The sequence below is a fragment of the Typopeltis vanoorti genome, chromosome 14, assembly GCF_054136105.1.
Source record: "Typopeltis vanoorti isolate ZY-2024b chromosome 14, IOZ_Tvanoo_1.0, whole genome shotgun sequence".
NCBI classification, from domain to species: domain Eukaryota; kingdom Metazoa; phylum Arthropoda; class Arachnida; order Uropygi; family Thelyphonidae; genus Typopeltis; species Typopeltis vanoorti.
Genome location: NC_143562.1, coordinates 15,248,164 through 15,270,980, shown reverse-complemented (window position 1 = coordinate 15,270,980; position 22,817 = coordinate 15,248,164). Strand labels below are relative to the sequence as shown.

The 22,817-nt window shown below is 35.2% G+C and overlaps 1 protein-coding gene across 3 annotated transcripts in view; it reads right to left on the bottom strand.

The window, feature by feature from the left end:
- LOC150099255 (sodium/hydrogen exchanger 9B2-like) overlaps nt 1-22,817 on the bottom strand; it is a 285,631-nt gene that overhangs the window by 212,945 nt on the left and 49,869 nt on the right. For 2 of the 3 annotated variants that reach the window (XM_090403898.1, XM_090403900.1), the window contains exon 2: nt 18,024-18,247. In XM_090403898.1, coding sequence (XP_090260024.1) covers nt 18,024-18,247 — 224 coding nt within the window. The remainder of the gene's footprint in view (nt 1-18,023; nt 18,248-22,817) is intronic. The other variant, XM_090403899.1, reaches the window with a different exon arrangement.

The following is a 22,817-nucleotide window of genomic DNA, read 5'->3' as shown; positions in this document are numbered from 1 at the left end:
CCAAAAGCAGGCAACATTGCAGGCAGAAGGAAACCTTATATACTCCAGGATGTGCAAGAGGATAAGAGTGATTGTTGGAGAATGGATGAAGCTTGAAGGCAGCATGAAGATTATGCTCATGAAGAAGTTTAGCTCTCTTTTCAGATGTACAATGAATAAAGAGGAATAAAAACGTTTTGATCAACCATTACATTTCTGAAACTGCTACAACTGAAGCATTTGGAAAAGTCTGAAATCATCACATGAAAAGATTCAAAGTCCTCCAACAGCAAAAAAACATCCCAGCTGCAAAAATGACAAGATCACTCAGATCATCATCATCATCAGAACCACTTGCAAAAGATGAAGTCAGTTGAAGTTATAATTTTACCATTATTCCCAAATACTTGTTCTAGAGATCATGACTAGCTTTGAATGTGGATCTATGATTTATCTCCCGCAGTGGCTAAGAAAATTTCCTTATATTCACAATATTTACAAGGCTATCAAACACATCTTATTACAAAAGTGTCCTCACCACAAGCAACAAACTACAAAATTTACTAAAACCCAAAACCACAATATCTCACATGATACCATATTTACTCAAACATAGCTCGCCCTCGTGTATATCTCACACCACTATTTTTAATTTACGAAAAAAAAATTAAAATGTTTTGCATATACCTTGCATATGAAAAAAGTTTAAAACTTTAAGAAATAGATAGTGAATGTTGTTATGGCAGTTTCAGATATGTTGGAATTCAGTTGAAGAGAATCAGAATTTTAACTCAACAATCATCAGCTTGCCTTTGTTGTTGAGTTGCACGATCTTTTGTTAATACTGAACCAATCATAAGTAAGACCGGAAATAGCGATAAGTCATACCCATTTTCAGTTTTTTGTTTTTGTTTTTGTTTATCACGGTGATTTTATGATTCCTAAATGATAAAAGAACAAGCAATAATGAAACTGTTTGTTTTAATTTAATTACAGAAGCATTGTTGTTAAAGATTCAAATATATCTCGTGATGAAGGTGAGCGACTGATTGCATAAATAACATTCATAATTAAAATTTAAATGCATTCATTTTATAAATAATATGAGCAATTATAAATTATAATGAATACTCAGAATTTAATTATAAACTTCAATCTAATTTAATTAAATGTTATTGTTGATAGTGATGTTTTCTCCCTGGTACAGGTACACCAGAGTGTACAGAGAATTTGAAATTGGAAGTGATCACTAGTCTTGAGCAGGATAAAATTGGATTTCATATTGAAAACAATAACATGTAAGAAAGTTTTAAAGCAAATAAAAGTTGAGCAGATCTCAGATGTGAACTGTAGACTAAAATACAAAGATTATTGAAGAAAAAATGAATTGTTTGAGAACAGGAACCAAACCTTGTAGATTCAGTGACAAGCCTTAAAGAAAACCCCGATTGATGCAGCTAGAGAGGCATGTGGTAAGGTTGTCTGCAAGGATAGAAAAATCAGAACTCCATGGTGGACACAAGAAGTTAAAGAGGCAGTGAAGGAAAAGAAGAAAGCATATCAAAAATTCATGGCAAATAAGTCAGCTTTTGCTCTTAGAGAATACAGAGACAAATGTAAGAAAGCTAAACACTGTGTAAAACTGACTAAACAAAAGTCATGGGAGGACTTTGGTAAGAACATAGAAAATAAATATCAAGAAGGTGGCAAAATATTCTGGAGGTTGTTGAAGAAGCGTAACATGAAAACGATAAAGGTAACATGAAAACGGGAGAAAAAGATATTTCTTGAAGTATGGAGTAATTACTTCGAAAAATTGCTAAATGAAACAAGCAGTGATAGCACAGTGGTAAAAAAATGCTCAACAGGCATACAGTCAAGAATGCATATCCATAGAAAAAGTAGAAAAAGCAATCAAAGGCTTGAAATGTGGAAAGGCAGCAGGAGTATATGATATTCGACCAGAAATGCTGAAGTATGGTGGTATAAAAGTCTTGCAGTGGCTGCACTGCATAGTTCAGAAGGCCTGGAAGGAATGAATTCTAGATGATTGGAGTAGAACTTTGATAGTACCCATATATAAAAAAGGAAATAAAACTGAATGTGAGAATTACAGAGTATTTCCCTACTGAGTATTTCCTGGTAAAATTTATGCAAGTATACTTGAAAAACAGTTGAGAAGAATTGTGGAAGAAAAGTTTGGTAAAGAACAAGCTGGATTCAGGTCAAATAGAGGCTGTCAGAATCAGATCTTCACTTTACGACAAATAGTTGGGAATATAACAAAGATCTGTATTTAAGTTTTGTCGATTTGGAAAAGGCATATGACAAGGTGCCAAGAGAGAAGCTATTCAATATGCTACAGTTATATGGTGTCAATGGGACATTATATCAAGCAATACTTAGTCTTTATTTGAGTTGTAATTCAGCAGTTAGAACTGAAAAGTACAGAAAGATGGTTTAATGTTAAATTTGGTGTGAGACAAGGATGTACATTATTCCCTCTCTTATTCATTATCTATATGGATCACATTATGAAGGAAAGTGGTATTAAACATGATATCAGAATTGGAGATGTTAATGTCAGCTCTTTGCTTTATGCGGACGATGTTATACTTATCAATAAATCTGCTACGAGTCTGCAAGATTCCTTGACTAAATTGAATAACTGTTGTAATAGATATGGTATGAAGGTCAGCAATAAAAAGACAAAGACAATGAAAATAGGCAAAATCGTTGAAAACGTTATCTGCATTGTGAACGGAGAACCTGTGGAACAAGTAAAACATTTCACCTACTTAGGCATGATTTTTGGTGAAGATGGTAAATAAATAGAAATAGACAACAGAATCAACAAAGCTGGTATGGTAGGAAGTCAATTGAATAAATTCATATGGAATAAGAAAAAAATGTGATATACAGTGGAGTCGACAGAGACCAAAGAGCACAAGCAGGAGTCATGATTTGGATACATAACTCCCTTTCAAAACAGTTAAAACATTATAAATTATGGAATGAAAGAATAATAGAAGCTAGAATAAAAATAGATAGAGGCTATTTAACAATAATTGGTTTATATGCCCCAGAAGAAGGAAGAGAACAGGATAATATTGATTTTTATAATCAGCTACAAAACGTATATAATAAAATAAATAAAACTGACTACATAATTTTAGCAAGAGACTTAAATGCAAGAATTGGAAACACGAAAATTAATAATAATATAGTACATGGAGAACACACTCTAATCAGAAATGGTAAAAAATTGATTGACTTTGTAGTTTATAATAACCTAAAAATAATGAATTCCTTCTATAAACATGGAGACATACATAAATATACTTGGGCAGCGGGAGGATGAAAATCAATATTGGATTACTTCATATTAAATGAAAAGAACATCAAAATTTTCACTAGATGTTAGAGTTCACAGAGGATATGAGATAAGCAGTGACCACTTCCTTGTTAAAATAAAATTAAGATTACCACCTGGGTGGCTACAGGTAACGGGAACAGAAAGAAAAATTAAAACATTTGTTTATAAAACTAGACTATTGAATGACACAGGTGTACAGTGGCTGTGTGAGCAAAGAGTTAACCAATATCTAGATAAAATAAATCAAAATGAAGAAGTAGAAATAGAGTGGCTTGATATGAAAATGATGCTAAATGCAGCAGCAAATGAAAGCTTAGGAAAGACCAAGGAATTCAATAAAAGAAAAAAACTGAAGATCTGGGATGATACAATCAAAGAAATAATTAAAAAGAAAAAAGAAGCCTATCACCAATGGTTAAGCAGTAAAAGATTAGAAGATGAAATAGAATATAAGGAAATAAGAGCCATGGCTAAAGGAGAAGTCAGAGGGAGACATAGAGAGTCATGGAATAGATTTGTTTCTGATTTAGAACATGATTTATGTAAAATGGGACCCGGTGGATATGGGATTTTGAAACACCTAAATGCAGATACCGGAGAGAACATAAAATTAAACACTGAATTAGAATTAGATGAATTTCTAAATTACTACACAGAACTGTGGACAGACAAATATTTTAAAAAAGACAACTGGCAAACAATTAACGAAAATGAAAAGGAAATAACTGAAGAGGAATTGGAGATCAGCGTGAGAGAAACAAGAAACGGAAAATCACCAGGAGAGGATAAACTGGGTTCAGAACTATATAAATATGCAGGAACAGGATTCAAAAAAAGACTCTTACTATTTTTAAATAAAATTTACTCAACTGGTATCCCCTCAATAGAATGGAAGAAGGCAATTGTGATTCCTGTCTTTAAGAAAGGTAATAGAGATGACCCTAAAAACTATAGTGGTATCAGTATACTAAATTCCTGTTACAAAATATATAGCAGAATCTTAAATAACAAACTATTCCGAAAACTTTATTCTAGAGGTACAGAATGGATTTGGAAAAGGGCGATCATGTATAGACCCAGCCTTTTGCCTAAAATTAATAGTAGAGAAAAGAAGAGAATATAATTTGGAAACACATATTGCATTTATTGACTTTGAAAAAGCATTTGACAAAGTTAAAGGAAACATATTATTTAACATATTAAAAGAAAGACAAATGCCAAATGATATCCTAAAAGCTATCACAGGTATATATGAAAATGGTCAAATACAAATGGGATTAAATCACGGGCTATCATACAAGAGAGATAGACCAGGGGGTCCGACAGGGATGTCCCCTCTCAGCAACTCTTTTTAATATCTACTTAAATGAAATAATAATAAAATGGAGTAAAAATTTACCAAGGAATTAAACTTTCACCTACAGCTAACTTAAACACTCTCCTCTTTGCAGACGACCAAATGATAATTACAAATTCTGAAGATAACTTACAGAAAGCTATTTTAAATCTAAATGAGATATCCAAAGATTATGGTATGATAATATCAACAGAAAAATCGAAAACTATGGCCTTTAAAGGACAAGATCCTGCAAGAACTAAAATAGTAATAGATAACAAGATCTTAGAACAGGTGAATTCATTTGACTGCCTGGGATGTATGATCACATATGAAAATGAAAAAGATATAAACGTAAAAATTGCAAAATATTTAAAAATGACAGGTGTAATTAACTCTATATTTAAACCAAACCTAGTTCAAAAACAAACCAGGCTAAAAGTATACAATACATTAGCCTTACCGGTCTTAATGTATGGAAGCGAAATCTGGACAATAGGGCAAAGGGAAAAACAAAGATTAACAACAGCAGAAATGAAGTTTATGAGAAAAACTGCAAGGTATACCCTATTTGATCACAAAAGAAACGAAGATATTATGAAAGAATTAAACCAAGAACCAGAGAAAATTAGAAAAAATTAGAAAATATAAACATAAATGGATGGAACACGTTCAGAGAATGAAAACAGATAGATTACCAAAACAAGCCTTAAAGTACAAGCCATTAGGAAAAAGAAAACCAGGACGTCCTCTTAAACGATGACTTCTAAGGCCGGAACAGGCCATGGTAGGCCTAAATCCTTGATACGTATGATGATGATGATGATAAGAGAGAAATTAGTCGGAACACTAAATAAGCTGTATACAAGACAGTGTTCAAACCAGTTTTAATTTATGGATCTGAGAGCTGGGTCAGAAGTAAAACACTTGACCAAAGACTAGAAACCGCAGATATTAGAGGCATGAACAGATAGAATCAATGGCAATATCATATTAAAAATGAGATATTAGGAAAGAACTGAACATTGTCAGCATCCAAGAATGTGTTGCAGAGCTAATGTCAGGTGGTATGATCACTTAAACAGAATGGGCAAGGAAAGATTAGCAAAACATTTGTTCCAAGAAAATGAAACCAACCTATGTTGCTCCAAATCTCTAGAAATAAGAATCAATCAAGATACTATAAACACAAAAAGACTATCTCATCTTGCTCTCTTGGCAATAACATAAAATACATTACTAACCATTAATCTTGGACCATCCAAACTGCCCATTACTCTCAAATCTGTCAAAATCCTCTTTCAATATTGGAAGTTATTTTTCCACTTGGTTAGACTATAATAAATTTAGTTTAATTCTTTATCCATGTGTATGCAAACAAAGTTTGCACCTCAAGTATCTCCAGGACGTAGGCAACTCGTGGTAAAGGTGGACCAAGCTCTCACCACTACTTGTCTTAGTATCTCCCATAATGCAAAGCACATCTCCTTGCAGAAATGTATAATGCTATGCATTAAGGGAAGGGCCACTATCCAGATCGGTTTCTACTTTTATTAAGGTCTTGTAAGTTGGAGCCAGACTCAGAGGTAGTGATACTAAGGTGAAACCAATGGAGAAGTCATATTTATCTATATGAGTTGCCAAAAGGTGTCTCACCTTATTATTAAATTACTCTGGATTTAGAGAAAGATGTTGGAAGTTTTTTCCACTTGGTTATGGGAGATACTAAGACAAGTAGTGATGAGAGCATGATCCACCTTTACCACGAGTTGCCTCAGTCTTGAAGATACTTCAGGTGCAAACTTTCTTTGCTTACACTTGGATAAAGGATTAAACTAAATTTATTATCCTCTTTTAATACATAATTGCAACCATGTGGCAAACTCAGAGTCAATTTTGCACTATTCATAATGTGACAATGTATTTTTTCTACAATTTTTTCAAACTAGTTTTTGGTTTCCTTTTATTCTTTAATCTTAGTTACAAAGGTAAAGTGGATATTAAATTTAAAATTATTTCAAAGCCAAATGTTTGTAGAAACTATGAAAGTTTCATAAGTTGACCTGAGAGCTTACTAGAATACAATCCTTGGCATCCCTGAGTTACCTTAGCTTGGACTACTTAAAAGACATGAGCGCTGCCCAAGCATCCACATATTTGCCTCTTATTAGTCCATTTGATAAAGGGTTCACTGGCCTGATAGCTGTTTTGAACTAGTTTGTTCTCTTCAGAAACCAGGCATAAACCTTAAGAGAGCAAAAATTCTCATTCAGTACTAAGGAAATCAAAATGTCAGAGAAATGTATTTTTCGTAAGTGAACTCCCAGTCACTGCATAAAAGTAATTACTAAATAGAGCCAAAAGGCTTCATTTCAGCAATGTAAAATTACATAGCAAAGACTATGTAATTTTACGTTGCTCAATACATATGTATTGATCATATTCATTGATACATATTGGTGAATTGACTGATATGTCCATATTGATGAATTGATCAATATGTACATGTCGATCAATTCATGAAGTTCAGCTGCAAATATCTTGTCATCCCTACTTTCTGAGATTGCACTACCAGGTATGTTCTTTTAAATTATCCACATTATATATAATTTTTTTCTACTCCATCACCAAATAGGCTTTGCTATTTCCATCATTACTATTATCACAGGAGTAACAGGAAACTGTAGTTCCAGAAAATTTCTGGATAGACATATTGTTTGATATCACTTACAGGCAGTGCTTCCTTTATAAGTTCTTTTTTTCAAGTATCGATAAAATCGAAAATAAGCAATTTAACTCCAATAAATCAATGCTAAATATTCATAAATATGGCATTTCTAACATGAGCATAGCTCTCCGTGTGTGTGAGATCTAAGAAGATGAGAGAACCTTACTAACTCACAATACCATGCTGATGTCTGCAGTGGGTATGTTTCTTTTCATTTTTTTGCTATCTTCTTTTTTTTTCAAATTTATCTTCCTTATTAATACTGTACAGTACAATGAAGAGGAATAATATTGGAAAGAAAATATGAGATCATAAGTAAACATGGAGCCAGAAATTACTTAAAGATCTTTCTGCAAAATATTACCTTGCACATATATATTATTGTACACAATAAAAACTATTGTTAATTTATTATTTAAATGTTTCTTTATTTAGACTATTGTTGTGTTGACCTTTATTTAAGAACACGATCCTCGTTTCTAGCATGACATCTATGGGAAATAAATTCTTGCTTTACAAGTTTTCACTTTAAGAGAATGTGCTAGGAATGAATTAACTCAGAAAGTTGTGAACTACCTGTAGTTTATATTCATCACACAGAATGAAATGAAATGAAAAGGTGATCTAGTGAAGAAATAATTATATAATGGAGAAAAAATACTGAGAAACTGACTGAAACTGAATCACAGACTACTTTTCATTTCCTAAATTCCAAAAATTGTATTACCAAATTGCAAAGTGTTGCTATTCTGATGTGGAGCTTAAAAAAAATAATAAAACATATAATGCCATGATCATAATCACTCATAAATTTGAACACGATCTTTTTCAATCACTTGCAAGGCACCAGAAAACAGAAGAGTACTATTTTTCAAATAAACTTTTTTCAGGTTTAGTGTTCTATGGTTAAATAGAACTGTGATAAAAATTTTTATATTTAAAGCTAAACTGGCATGTGGAATAAAGTTTAACATGTTTTTTGTTGTCTTTATTTTTGAATAACTTACTGTTCTCTCCTTTATTCCCCCTCCCCCATGTTATAATATTTTTTTTTTTTTGGAACTTGAGTAAAGAACAAAGTAATCTGCATTTGTTTCAAATTATTCTGCAAATTGCCATATTAATTGACACCATGATAGAAAAAGCAGAGTATAATCCACTGAATTCCTTCTGAAATACTCCACATATATAAAACTAATATGCAATCATCCAAATTTGAAAACAAGGGCACAAGATATTTTATGACTAATTTTGTTAACTAACTTCAAAGATAATTATAAGCATGACAGTAATATTGATATTGCTTTAGCTTCATGTTATTCAAAACAAATTATTATTGTTTTTATTATTATTATTAATATTATTACGTGACAACTCCAGGGAGTCCAAAGATTCATTGAGGGAGGGCATCTACTCTACAACTTTCTGTCTCTGCCAACCACAAATACCTTCATCACTACACCAACGCCATCTACTGCTGACCACCACCACCACTAGTTCTCACTAGTATTTTCACAGACAATAACAAACATCCATGCCCATGGCAGGATTTGAACCCACAACCTTTTGGCTGGAGAACAGATATGCTAACCACTAGGTCAACCAGGCCAGCATATAATTATGTAACACCTTTTTATAAAAATAAACATTTGATTATTCGATTTTTTTTATTATAATATTTAGTTCACTTCAGTTTGTAAATCAATTTCTGTTTTCATCAAATTGACTTATAATTATTCATTTTTAGTGAATGAACTGTTCATTCAATAATTGGTAGTTTTGATAAATTGTGATTTATCAAATCACAATTTATCATTGACGAATTGCAAGTTACAGTGAGTCTTGTCCATCAATATATTGCGATTTTCATGAACTGCTGACTGAATTTTTTTTTAAAGGAAAAAATAATTTGTCAATTAGTACTGAACTACCTTTCAATAAACTTCTTTTTTGGCTCTATTTTTCAATTAATTCTTTTGTTAGTAAATTGCCTTTCGGTGAATTGTCATTCCATGAATCATTTTCAATAATTTTCTGCAAATCAAATAACAGAGTAAGAAATGAATACCAAACATATAGAAATGTTGGAGAAATTTGGAGAAAACAGCAAAACTAATAATGGTAAGTAAGGATTTTTCTTCAGGACACTAGTCATTACATCATGCTCAAACATAATGATGTGCATAAATTCACATTTAATACACAAGAAAAAAAGATATCCTTGAAGTATGAAGTAATTACTTTGAAAAACAGCTAAATGAAACAAGCAGTGATGACAGCACAGTAGTAAAAAACACTGACCAGGCATGCAGTCAGGAATACATATCCATACTTGAAGTAGAAAAAGCCATCAAAGGCTTGAAATGTGGAAAGGCAGCAGGAGTAGATGATATTCGACCAGAAATGCTGAAGTATGGTGGTATAAGAGTCTTACAGTGGCTGCACTGCATAGTTCAGAAAGCCTGACAGAGGGACGAATTACCGATGATTGGAGTAGAGTTCTCATAGTACCCATATATGAAAAGGGAAATAAAACTGAATGTGAGAATTACAGAGGTATTTCCCTACTGAGTGTTCCTGGCAAGATCTATGCAAGTATACTTGAGAAACAGTTGAGATGAATTGTGGAAGAAAAGCTTGGTGAAGAACAAAGCTGGATTCAGGCCAAATAGAGGCTGTCAGGATCAGATTATCACTTTACAACAGAAAGTTGAGAAATCATGGGAATATAACAAAGATATGAATTTAAGTTTTGTAGATCTGGAAAAGGCATATGACAAGGTGCCAAGAGAGAAGCTATTCCAAACGCTACAGTTATATGGTGTTAATGGGGCATTATATCAAGTAATACTTGGTCTTTATTTGAGTTAGTCAGCAGTTAGAATTGAAGGAAGTACAGGAAGATGGTTTAATGTTAAATTTGGTGTGAGACAAGGATGTACATTATCCCTTCTCTTATTCATTATCTATATGGATAATATTATGAAGGAAAGTGGTACTAAACCTGATATCAAAATTGGAAGTATTAATCTTAGTTCTTTGCTTTATGCGGATGATGTCATACTTCTAAATAAATCCGCTACAAGTCTGCAAGATTCCCTGACTAAACTAAATAACTGTTGTAATACATATGGTATGTCAGCATTAAAAAGACAAAGACAATGAAAATAGGCAGAAACATTGAAAATATCAACTGCATTGTGAATGGATGTCTTATAGAACAAGCTAAACATTTCAGTTACTTAGGCACGATTTTTAGTGAAGATGGTAAGTTAAATATGGAAATAGACAATAAAATCAACAAAACTGGTATGGTAGGAAGTCAACTGAATAAATTTATATGGAATAAGAGAGAAATTAGTCAAAACACTAAATTAGCTATATATAGAAGACAGTGTTTAAACCAATTTTAACTTATGGATCTCAGAGCTGGGTTAGAAGTAAAACACTTGACCAAAGACTAGAGACTGCAGATATGAGAGTCCTGAGAAAAATTAGGGGCATGAACAGATGGCATCAATGGCAATATCATATTAAAAATGAGGATATTAGGAATGCATTAGCAGAGCTAATCTCAGGTGATATGGTCACTTAAGCAAAATGGGAGAGGAAAAATTAACAAAACAAGTGTTCTCTGCCAGGTTGGCAGGAAAAAATGACAAGGGAGGTTACGATCCCTGGAGGTTACGAGGGGAAAGTGTGAGAGAGAGAGAGGGTGGGGAGTGGTTTCTTTACATGGAGGGTGGTTGAACCATGGGGTGCATTGCCTGGTGGAGTGGTGAGAGAGAGAGAGAGCGGTCAATGCATTTAAGGAGTGGTGTGATAGACTTTGTGTTTCCTGGGGGGGGGCTCCCTCGATGAGTCTTGATGGATTTGTGTTTCTTAGAAAGGACCTCCCACGATGAGTCTTTTGACTCCATGGAGGCCTGAATAATAATAATAATAATAATAAAAAGACCCAAAGGAAGACCAAGATATAGGTGGATTGATACAGTAAAAAGTGCCTTAGAAGAGAGAAATATAAGACCTGATAATATTGGAGTCTTGACATTTAACAGACTGATTTGGAGGAAAATTGTAGATAGGAAGTTAGTAATGATGTAAATTTTTCATGTAGTACTATCATATCCTGTACACCCTTTGAGGGTATATATCAGGAATTTGATGGTGATAATGATGACACACAAGAAATAAGATAAGTCTTATTATAGAGTTTTCCACTTGGTCACAAAGTAAATTACACTAGACAAGAAATTATATGCTTGGTTTAATCTTTTACATAAGTATAAGAAACGTTTGTGGGTGAAGTACCTTCATGACACTATTTGTATACAGAAGTTGTTGACTTCACATCGGTTGTCTCAGTATCCCACAATACACAGCACACTTCGTTTTGAACATGTATATTGCAATACATTATTGGAAGGATCACAACCTAGATCAGTTTTGACCTTTACTGAGATGAAAATGTAAACCGGGTGTTCATCATAGGCCTAGAGGAGTATAAGGGTGCAAGAGAACCTGATGGAATTAGAAGAGTGATAACAGGAAGATAGAGAAAAGGCATAAACTCTTTTATACCATCGTGTAGCCAAAGGCTATCTTTTTTCTCTTTTCACAGTCTCATGCAGCCAAACAGCCTAAATACCAACTGGAACCATACTATTACTGCCACTACCAGACAACTGTTAGTACCCAGGTGATTAGCCTTTTCCAAGTTATATGCCTTGAGTTGGCCTTCAATACTTGGAATTTCTCTCCAGTCATTCCTGCAGATGACCATAAGATCACAATGTGAACAACCTCTCATAATAAGAAAAGACAGAATTTTACCTGATGAATACTACACAATGAGGGTGATTCTGCCCCACAAAAATTTGTTATCTCCTGGAATGATGCATCTTTCTAAATATAAAAATCAACAGACCAAACTACACAAATGTTGTATGTCATATTGCTGATTTTCAAAAAACCTTTTTTTTTTTTGGTGGGAGGGAAGGAGGGGGATTCTAACTTCCCATAAATATTTTAACTCATTTGAAAGTTTTTTTCACTTGATTATACTATAAATTAAAGATGCCAAGAAATTATATTTTATTGGTTAATATTGTATTGTAATTATATTGGTTTAATCCTTTATCCAAGTGTAAGCAAATAAAAATTTGCATGTAAAGTAACATCATGACTGACTACTTGAATATAGAGGCTAATGACCTCTAGTATCCCATAATGCACATATCCTTATAGACATGTATAATGCTATGCATTATGGGAAGGACCACTACCTGAATTAGTTTTGACCTGTATTGAGGTCTCACCAGAGGGAGCCAGACCCAGAAGTGATACAAGTGAAAAAACTTTCAAACATCTTTCTCTAATCCAGAGTATTTTAGTAATAAGGTGTGACATCTTTTGACTACTTATATATGGAAATGTGACTTCTGAATTACTTCAACATTGATATCACTTCTGGGTCTGGCTCCCACTGATGAGACTTCAATAAAGGTCAAAACTGATCTAGGTAATGTCCCATAATGCATAGTATTATACATGTCCGTAAGGATGTGTGTGTTACATTATGGGATACTAAGGCAATTAATGTGAAATCATTAGCTTCTATATACAAGTAGCCCAGTCGTGATGTTACTTCACATGCAAATTTTTATTTGCTTACATTTGGATAAAGGATCAAACAAGAATATAATTTCTTAGCATCTTTAATTTATAATATTTTAACTCATTCATGATAAATAGCAAAATTCTTGTCATAATGCTAACTGCTGGTTTTTGCAATACTTCCCAATACAACATGGGCTAGTATGGGCAGATGATGTACAATATACTGCCTCTCCTAGTCAAGTCAATCCACCTCCTTGGGATGTGGCCTATTTCAAGCAAAGGAGCTCTGATATCAGTCAGCATTTCCAATTTAAAAGGATATCTTCCTAGATGGAGAAACTGCCAACTAGACTACCTGATGAAACACCACACTCTGCTTATTGAGGATGTGAAGTGGCAACTGCTATGTTTGGTTCTCAAAGCAGGAGTTCTAGTTTCTTGCCCCTTCAATCTTTTTACATTATGCACTGTAAGTGATTCCCCCCTCCCCCAAGGACATGCCAAACATACTGAACAGATCTGGACGGAACCAGGCAGTAATTATTATTATTATTACACCCTCCATGGAGGCGACAGACTCATCGTGGAAGGTTCATTCAACTGACAACATATTTATCATATAGAATTGTAAAGTCCTTAACACTCCTTGCATTAACAACACATTCTGGTAATGCATTCCATTCACTGACAATTCTCCTTAATAAAAAATCTACTCCTCACAACCTTCTTCACCACAGTTTTACATAACTTCCAGGAATGACCTCTGATTCTTACCCTCTCACTTTCTTTTCTTTTTATAATCCCCTCTGGATTAATCTGATACAATCCTCTCACTAACTTAAACATCTCTATCATATCATCTCTCTTATTCCTAACCACCAAACTCTGTGATCCACATCTCTTCAACCCCTCTCCATAGCCAGCATTCCAAACTCCTGATAATGTCTTAGTCACTCATCTCTGGACCCTCTCCAATGTCTCCACATCACATTGAAAACCAGGTAACCAGATCTGAGCACAACAGTCCAAGTGTGGTCTGACCAGTGCCTTATATGGTGGCACAACCACATCCTTATCCTTGCATATTAGAGTACTTCTTATCATAGCAGCACTACGATGTGCAACCTTTGCAATCCTAGTAATATGCCCTCTAAACTTCAGTCTACTGTCAAATCTCTAATCTCATCCACTTCCTGCAGTACAGCACCATCAATATAGTACACAGCCGTATATTTCTGCACTCCAAAGTGCAACACCTTGCACCTATTGATATTAAAACTACAACCCCACTCTTTTGTCCAAGTAAAAAGTCATTCAGGAAACTTCCTGATCAGCTGGCACATAATCTTACTGCTATCTAAGCTGCTAGATTGCACCTGAAAGGAGGCTGCTTAATGGTATACAAGGGATACTGTCGAGGTAATGCATGAAGTGAAGACTGGATGCTCCCTGTATAGGCAATGTGTCTAAAAATATCTCCTCTTACCATAATGCTTCATACTCTTTTTCTTCGCATCTGTAATACTGACATGAGTAAACCGAAATAAATATAGTGCAGCTGTGGGTAAATTAAATAATAAACCTCTCAAATAATAATAATTCAACAAAAAATTTTAAAATTGTTCAAAAAATTGGTGGTATTTATACCAACAATCATGGTATAAACAACAACTTACATGATGTGCATCACCACCCACCTGTAGACATCCAAACTTGATCTCCTGTTTAACTTGACCTCAAATTTCTGCCATAACCACCACAGCACATTTTAACTGTCCAAACTACACTATGACAATATTCCTTGTCATAGAATACTCAATCTTGAATCTCCCCTTTTTTTGATGTTCTATGGCTTAAGATTTCCCTGCCTTATTCATCTGCTGTCTCTACTGTTCCCCAATTATCTTTGAAGCTTGATTCCATACAAGCCAACAGATTTCATAACACTAAGCAAGAAGTTCTCTAAGACATGCTCCTTTCTGCTGTCAAACTACTGTTTTAGTCCTGCAGATCCAGATACTTGTGATCTCATTATAGAAATTATCCATGTTGGAATGGAGGTTTCATTCCCTTTCATTCTGTTCAAAATTCCCAACTTACATTATTATTATGTGACACCTCCAAGGAGTCCTAGAACTCATTACAGGAGGGCCCTCTACTCCACTCTGCTACAAACATCTAACCATCTCCTTTACTTAATTTTCCTACTACACACAACTATTACCATCAATGTCATTTACCACCACCACAGTATTATTCATCTGTAAATTGCGTGAGTTCAGATTTTCCAAAAGGTGTGCCAGGGCAGTCCAGCCTTATTCACAATTTAAACTGGAGCCTGCAATACTTAAAAACCATTCATTAAAAGAGCTAAGTTGGGTGCAACTTTTTTTGTTCCATCAGTGCTTCCACCGCTTTCTCACCAAAATGGCAGCATTGCAACATCATCTAAAGATAAGGCCAACCTCAGAGTAATTCTTCTCATCCAACTCCAACATGATAAAGGCAAAAATACCTCCCTTTTTACCTGGAACACTGAATTTTGCATGCCTCCTTTAGTCTTCCATCAGAAAGACAGAAGAAGAATCTTGAATAATCTGGATGCCAAAAAAGCTTCTTGTCTTAATGGAATCCAACCAGTTGTGCTTCTGGACACACACCTGTTCTTTATCATTTATACACTATTATACTCAGCCGGCATCCACTAACATCACAGAAGCCACTCCATATATAGGCAATTCAAAAAAGGGTAAATGTCTAACATCAGACTATCGATCTATTCCTCTCACCTCAACATGGTCCAAAGTAACTGAAAAGATCATCAACAGTCTTCACCTGGAGAGATGTCAACTAATCACCAATATGGATTTCACCATGATCCTGAAAATGCAACAGCACAGATTTTCCAAACCTTTCCATGACATGAAATTCAAAAGTGGGCAAAGCAGTTCAGGAGAAGTTTGGAAAATCTGTGCTGTTGCATTTTCAGGATCTGGCATCAAGGGCATTGCAAAAATTGCAATCTTATGGACTGCCTTTCTCCTTTTGTAACTGGATTGTCAGTTTTCTTTCAGGTCATTCACTATGTGTAATGTGTTCTCTCCCTTCAGATTTTCTTGTTAATGCAAGTGTTCCTCAGGGATCTGTTATTCCACTTACCTTCTTCCTCATATATATATAAATGACCTGCTCTCATTGACCTCTAACCCTATTGATGGTTTTACTGATGACAGAACTCTCCATTCATCCTATTCATATGGCAAACCTTGAGGTGCTCAAAATTTCAAAATCACCTACAATAAATGCAACAACTTAGTCACCTTCAATGCTTCAAAAATCGCTTGCTTTCTTGCAAAAAAGTAAAACTCAGTTCTTCTCCACTTACCTGTAATAATGCTCATCTGAATATTAAGACCAATTGTCTTAATATTCAGATGAGATCTCTCTTTGCAGACTGATTTTTACTGTTAGACTTTCCTGGCATAATCATATCATCTCTACAGCAGGTTCCAAAAAAAATGTAACATTGTTTTTTACTCAAGATATTACTTTCTTCTATCCAGCTTCTTATTCTCTACAAATCTCAAATCTGCCAAACTTTGGAATACTGGTCTCACATTTGAGGTAGTGCACATTTGGACCCTTCAGCCACTGTCTCACAGTTTCCACAGTGTCTCTTCTGTGGATATTTCCATTTGTGAAGTTCAAAAGAACTCTCATCCATTATGCCAGTCCCATTTCTGCTAAACCTACAGGAACATGTGCAATAGCTGCCCAACATCCTTTTTGAACTGCTGGCTTACAGAAGCTGATTACTGCCAGTCATCTTTTATTCCATCTATGGAACATCCTTCCCTATGAAGCATTCCCTAAAGACTGCAACTTCCAGCTCTTTAAGAATATCAACAGATGATTTGCTCTTGATCCCATACGATAAGTTTTTATTTATTATTATTATTTTTTTTTTACTATAGACTTTTGCTGGCTCTCCTGTTCAAGAATGATATAAAAAACATTACATAGTCTGTTCCAAATATGCAGGGTAAGGGATGTGTGACAGCTGTGGAATGTGTTTTCTACTGTTTCCAATCTGTAACTGATATCACAGATTAGATCTCCAATGTTAAAATACCTTTATCTGATGGCATTTACTGGAAGGTGACCACATGCAATTCTTCAAATAAGGACACTCATGACAGGGTATCCTTGGAACTTTATTAAGCTATTAAACAGTGTCACTGTTAGCATACCCAGCTGTGAAAGTTTGTGGCAGATGAGCTTAAATATTTTCTTATATATAGTTTTGCAGTTATTATTAATGGAGAAAATGTCAGTGCAAGAATGATGTAGCAGTCTCAGGGTTAAGGACAGAATGCTGTAGCAGTCTCAGGGTTAAGGACAGAATGCTGTAGCATTCAGGAATGATCTCAGTTGTTGGGCCATTTTAATTCTATATTTCAAATAGTGGAAGATGAAAAGCTAAGGAGTATCAGAGAAGGTCTCCACATGTGACTGGTCTGTAATATTTTATACATTTAGGAAGTTGTAATGCATAAATAGCAGAATTTTAATACTGAAAGCCTAAAGCCACCATGCTTCTTTGAATTTCATTTTTACTTTTTGCAACAATCAGCTAGATCCAAAAAACACAGCATATAAAAACAAACAGCTGTAAAAAAGGAAAGTGACCCATTTTTAACTAACTTCTTCTAACTCCTTCAGCAGCTATCTAGACCCTGACAAAGAAATGGCATGCACTCTCACTTTCCCTCCTATCCTTCCTTTTTTTTTCTTTTCAAAAAAGCAGAATTAATTGATTGCAACACTGACTAAAGTTAGGTGGTTCTAGTTTACTCTAATAAGTTTCAATACAATGGTATAACACATATAACGATAATGTCAGTGTGAACTGATATTTCTATTTTCAAAACCGAGTTACATATAATGTGATAAAACGCAATAGAACATTAAAGATTTTCAATTACCTACTGGATTTTCAGGCTGATATATAAGATTATAGCGTGGTATGCTTTTTACAGTCCCATCACCAACTGTTTTATTATGTGATATGTTACCTCTAATGTTATTTTGCATTTCTGGTTTGGTTAATTCTTTCACAGCAGTGACAACTGGAGCTGGATCACACTCATGGAGTGAATTGGAGGCAGCATAATCTTTCACTGGGTGCGCCATTCTTTCCAAATCAGATCTATAAAGAGAATAAAAACAATATCATGTTAATGATCAACAATTACAGAATTAAAATATTTTATAAAATGTGCTGTCAAAAGTTTTTATTATTATTATATTATTATTATTCAGGCCTCAATGGAATCAAAAGACTCATCATGGGAGGTCCTTCCTAGGAAACACAGTCTATCATACCACTCCTTGAACTCATTGACCGGTCTTGCTCTCACCACTCTATCAGGCAATGCATTCCACGGTTCAACCACCCTCCATGCAAAGAAACCACTCCTCACCCTCTTGCTCACAGCTTCCTTTTGCAACTTCCAGGGATGGCTCCCTTGTCATCGCCCCTTCCCACTGTTCCACTAAGCGAAAGACCTCCCCAGTGTCAAACCTGTAACTATCTCTCCTTCTATCTACCAAACTCTGCAGTCTACATTCCCTCAGCCAACCCTCATAACTAACATCTGTATAGTCCTGAAACCATCTTTGTTATCCACCTCAGTACCCTTTCCACAGTTAATTTATTCCCTTCAAATCCTGGGGACCAAATTTGAGAACAATAGTCTAAATGTGGTCTGATTAGGGTCTTATACAATGGAATGATAACTCTTATCTCTGCAGGTCAGGGTCCTTCTCAGTATTGCAGCAATCCTCTGGGTTACCTTCACCACCTTTGCAATATGTTTCCTGAATTTCAATTTTCTATCAATCATCACCCTCAGTTCTCTTGTCTCCCCTACTTCCTCCAGTACAGCTCCTCGAATCGAGTATGCAGCCTCTCATCGATGTATCCCAAACTTCAAGACTACATTTTGCTGCATTAAACCGACACCCCATTCATTTGCCCATCTGTCTAGTTTATTCAAATCCTGTTGCAGGGCTGCCACATCTGCACTATTACTAATAACCCTTCCCAGCTTCACATCATCTGCAAACAACTGAATATCCCCCTGCAATCCATTGACAATGTCATTGATACAAAGGTTAAACAATAAACAGGTTCCAGTACTGAACCCTGTGGAACCCCACTTCTGCCTCCTTGATACTTCCCTATCAGACAGCCAATCCTGAATCTAGTTGCTAACTCGACATCTAAACCCATGTGCTGCAACGTGAAAGATTTCCTAAACACATATAATAGTTTCATTTGGACTCTAAGGAGAGCCAGAAACTATAAAAAATAAAATAAGTCAGAGTTTCATCAACATATAATTATTATTATTAGCATCTAACCTTCATTGCAGAATACACCACTCTCTCACACAGCTTTTCATACCATGACTGAAATGCATTCACTCTGTTTATATTCATCATACTTTCAGGCAATTCATTTCAGTTGCCTACTAGTCTCCATAAAAAAACTATTTATTGCCAACTTGCTCACATCCTCCTTATATATCTTCAAGGAATGGCCTCTTGTTCTCTCCCTGTATCAATCCAAATCTTGTAATAACCCTTTACCAACTTATATGCCTAGATTACTTCTGCCCCCCTCCCCCTATCTCTATCAACTAGACTCTGCAAACTTACTGAATACTCTTGCTCTGTCTTCATACTCAATATTCCAGACAGCAGCAACCTCAGTCAATCATCTCTGAACTTTCTGAAGACCACATGACCAAATCTGTTTACAGTAATCCATATGCAGTCTAATAAAAGCCTTATACAACGGAATCATTATTATTATGGACAACTCCAAGGAGTCCTCAGACTCATCAAGGGAGGCCCTAAACATCAGGTCAAGAACTATCCAAAATTTGTGCAGTATCTATCATACTTTGCTTTGAACTCATTCACAGTCATGGCACCCACAACATACTCTGGCAACCATTCCACTCATTCATCACTCTCCAAGCAAAAGACCTTGTTCTAACATCTTTGCTAATTAGACTCTCACTCGGTCTCCAAGAATGGCCCATAGACCTGTTCTGAGAAATTTCCTCTGAATTAATCTTGTAAAAACCCTTCAGTAATTTGCATGTCTCAATCATATCACCCCCTTTTCTGCCTATCAACCAGTTTCTGTAACCAACAAATCTTAAACCTTTTAAATAAGCACACTGCTAAAAGACGATCTTCCTTTCGCAAACCCTTGCCATCCATTAAAGAGAATACTGCTGCTGAAAACAATTCTGTTGGTTCTCACTAGCTAACTATCTAATACTTTGACCACAACTCCAGATAAACAGACTGGCCTATAATTTGAAGCCTTAGTCTTATCACCTCCCTTATTAAGCTGAAAAATTTTGCCCTCTTTTCATTCTTTTAGAACTTGGCCCAATCAGAGACCCATGTTAAAAAAGGTACATCAAACCATTGTTAATTCTCTGGAACATTCTCTCAAGGCATGTGGTGATATGCCATCAAGCCCTACAGCCTTACTGATATGAAATTTACTTAATTTCTCATATACTTCCCGCCTCACCATCAGTGGCTCCTCCTCCAGAGCATCCATAGCTCAGCTAGTTTTGACAATGCCCTTTGGTTTAGAGACACCTGGGTTTGAATCCTGTTTGAAGAACCTTTATCAGTGCTTCTAACTGAAGGTAAGTTAGCCAGTCTTATACAAAGGTGGATGGTTCCCCCCCCCCCTGGAAACTAAAAGTTTTCATCCTGCAAAACAGGCAACCTGGCCAAGAAGAACACACACAATTTACGGACTTAATATACTCGCCTCATAGCCTTAGCTGCTTTGGCCACAATCCAAATCAGCGAACCAAGCAGCTCCTCTTTCCCACTGTCCCTGCTCGTAAGTTCTACACGATGTTACATTTATGCTTTTATGAATTGTTCATTTCACATCTCTACTATATCCTTTTTGCAACTCAATCTTAAAATTTGCACTTGCCAAAGGAGTCACCACTTCTAGTTTCCCAGGGGCAAAAATTAAAAATATGACAAATGTAATTGAAAACCAAACGAGAAAAGTAAAAGAGATGGCAGTTCTGGTAGGTACTAATAATTTAAGTAGTGACAAATATAGTATGAGAGAAGATATGAAAGGTCTGTTGGAACAAGTTAGAAAGAAATGTGACAGAGTAAAATTTGTAGGATTGCTACTCAGATATGACAGTACCGAGTTAAGAAGGGCAATGATAGCAAATGATTTCCCGTGCAGGCTATGTACAAGAAATGGATGCAAGTTTTTAGATGTGTGGAGTGTATTTAATGGTAGAAAAGACTTGTATAAGAGGGATGCCTGCACTTGAATTCATTTGGCATCAGGAGCCTGGAGGAATTACTCCTTGGTATGATATCTAATGCAGACATAATGCAAACTAGTTCATCAAGGGAGGAATGGGAAAAATGTGTGTGAAAGTTCAGATATGGTATGCAAATGTGATAATGATATGAATGTCTTCAAATGTGGTTATGTATGTGATGAAGGGGTGGAAAAATATGCTTTATACAAGTATGTCTGGGGAGGGAAAATAGAAAATTCTAGAACAGACCGAAATAGATTGCATATCTCACAAGAATAGCCTAGGTGGTAATTTATTAAGTCTATACACAAATGCCGTGAGCATCAGAAACAAAGGGATTGAGTTCATTGCTTTATTGAATATGATGGCCTAAGATTGTTGACATTAGTGAAACATGGCTATCAGTATCAGATATAGTAAGTGGGATTGAGTGTTATTGGTATACTATTTTTAGGAATGACAGAAGAGATAGAAGAGGAGGAGTACAGCAATAATATCAAATGATTAAGTCCAGTTAGGGCAGTGGCATATCTAGGGGAAGACAGAGGGAGCGGTCTGCCCTGGGCGGCACTTTGAACCTTTTTGAACTTTTGCAATTTATTCTAAAACACAATCTCAAGAATTCAGTTCCAAATATTGTAATACTACTGCGAATTTTCCTCACAATTGCTATAAGTGTTGCTAGTTGTGAGAGGAGTTTTTCTAAATTAAAATTGATTAAGAATTACCTACATTACTATGAAATAGACTTCACCAATGTCATCGACAATTTTGCTAACAGAAAAGCAAGAAAACAACATTTTAGAATGTTGGAATTAAAAGTTTTACTTCAAAAATAAACATAGTGTTTTAATTTATTTTCCTATAGGTCGTTTTGACTTTTTATAGTATTTTTGGTGTGTACTGAGAGGAGTGGCAAACTCAGGGACTGCCCCAGGCAGCAAAAGCTCTAGCTATGCCACTGAGTTAGGGTAGAAATACAAGAAAACAATGATGCAACAATGTTCCATGTAGCAGTGAGTTTCAGCCTATCTGGTGTGAAATGGAGGTCAACAGAATGAAATATATGGTAGGGTGTTGCTACAGACCTGGCAGCTCAGTTGCAGGAGATGAAGAAATGCATCGCCAATTTAGCCTTATGGGTACCAAACGAGTGATCATCATGGGTGACTTTACTTTTCTAACCACTGATTGGATAGAAGAGAAATTTATTGAATTGTTGTGAGACAACTTTCTCAAGCAGCATGTGAAAGAAGGAACTCAAGGTCAAAGAGTACTGGATTTGCTCAGAGCATCAGAAGTGATATCTGTTAAGAATATAGCTATTTTATCACCAATTGGTGATAAAGATTAATAACAGCAGAAATGAAGTTTATGAGAAAA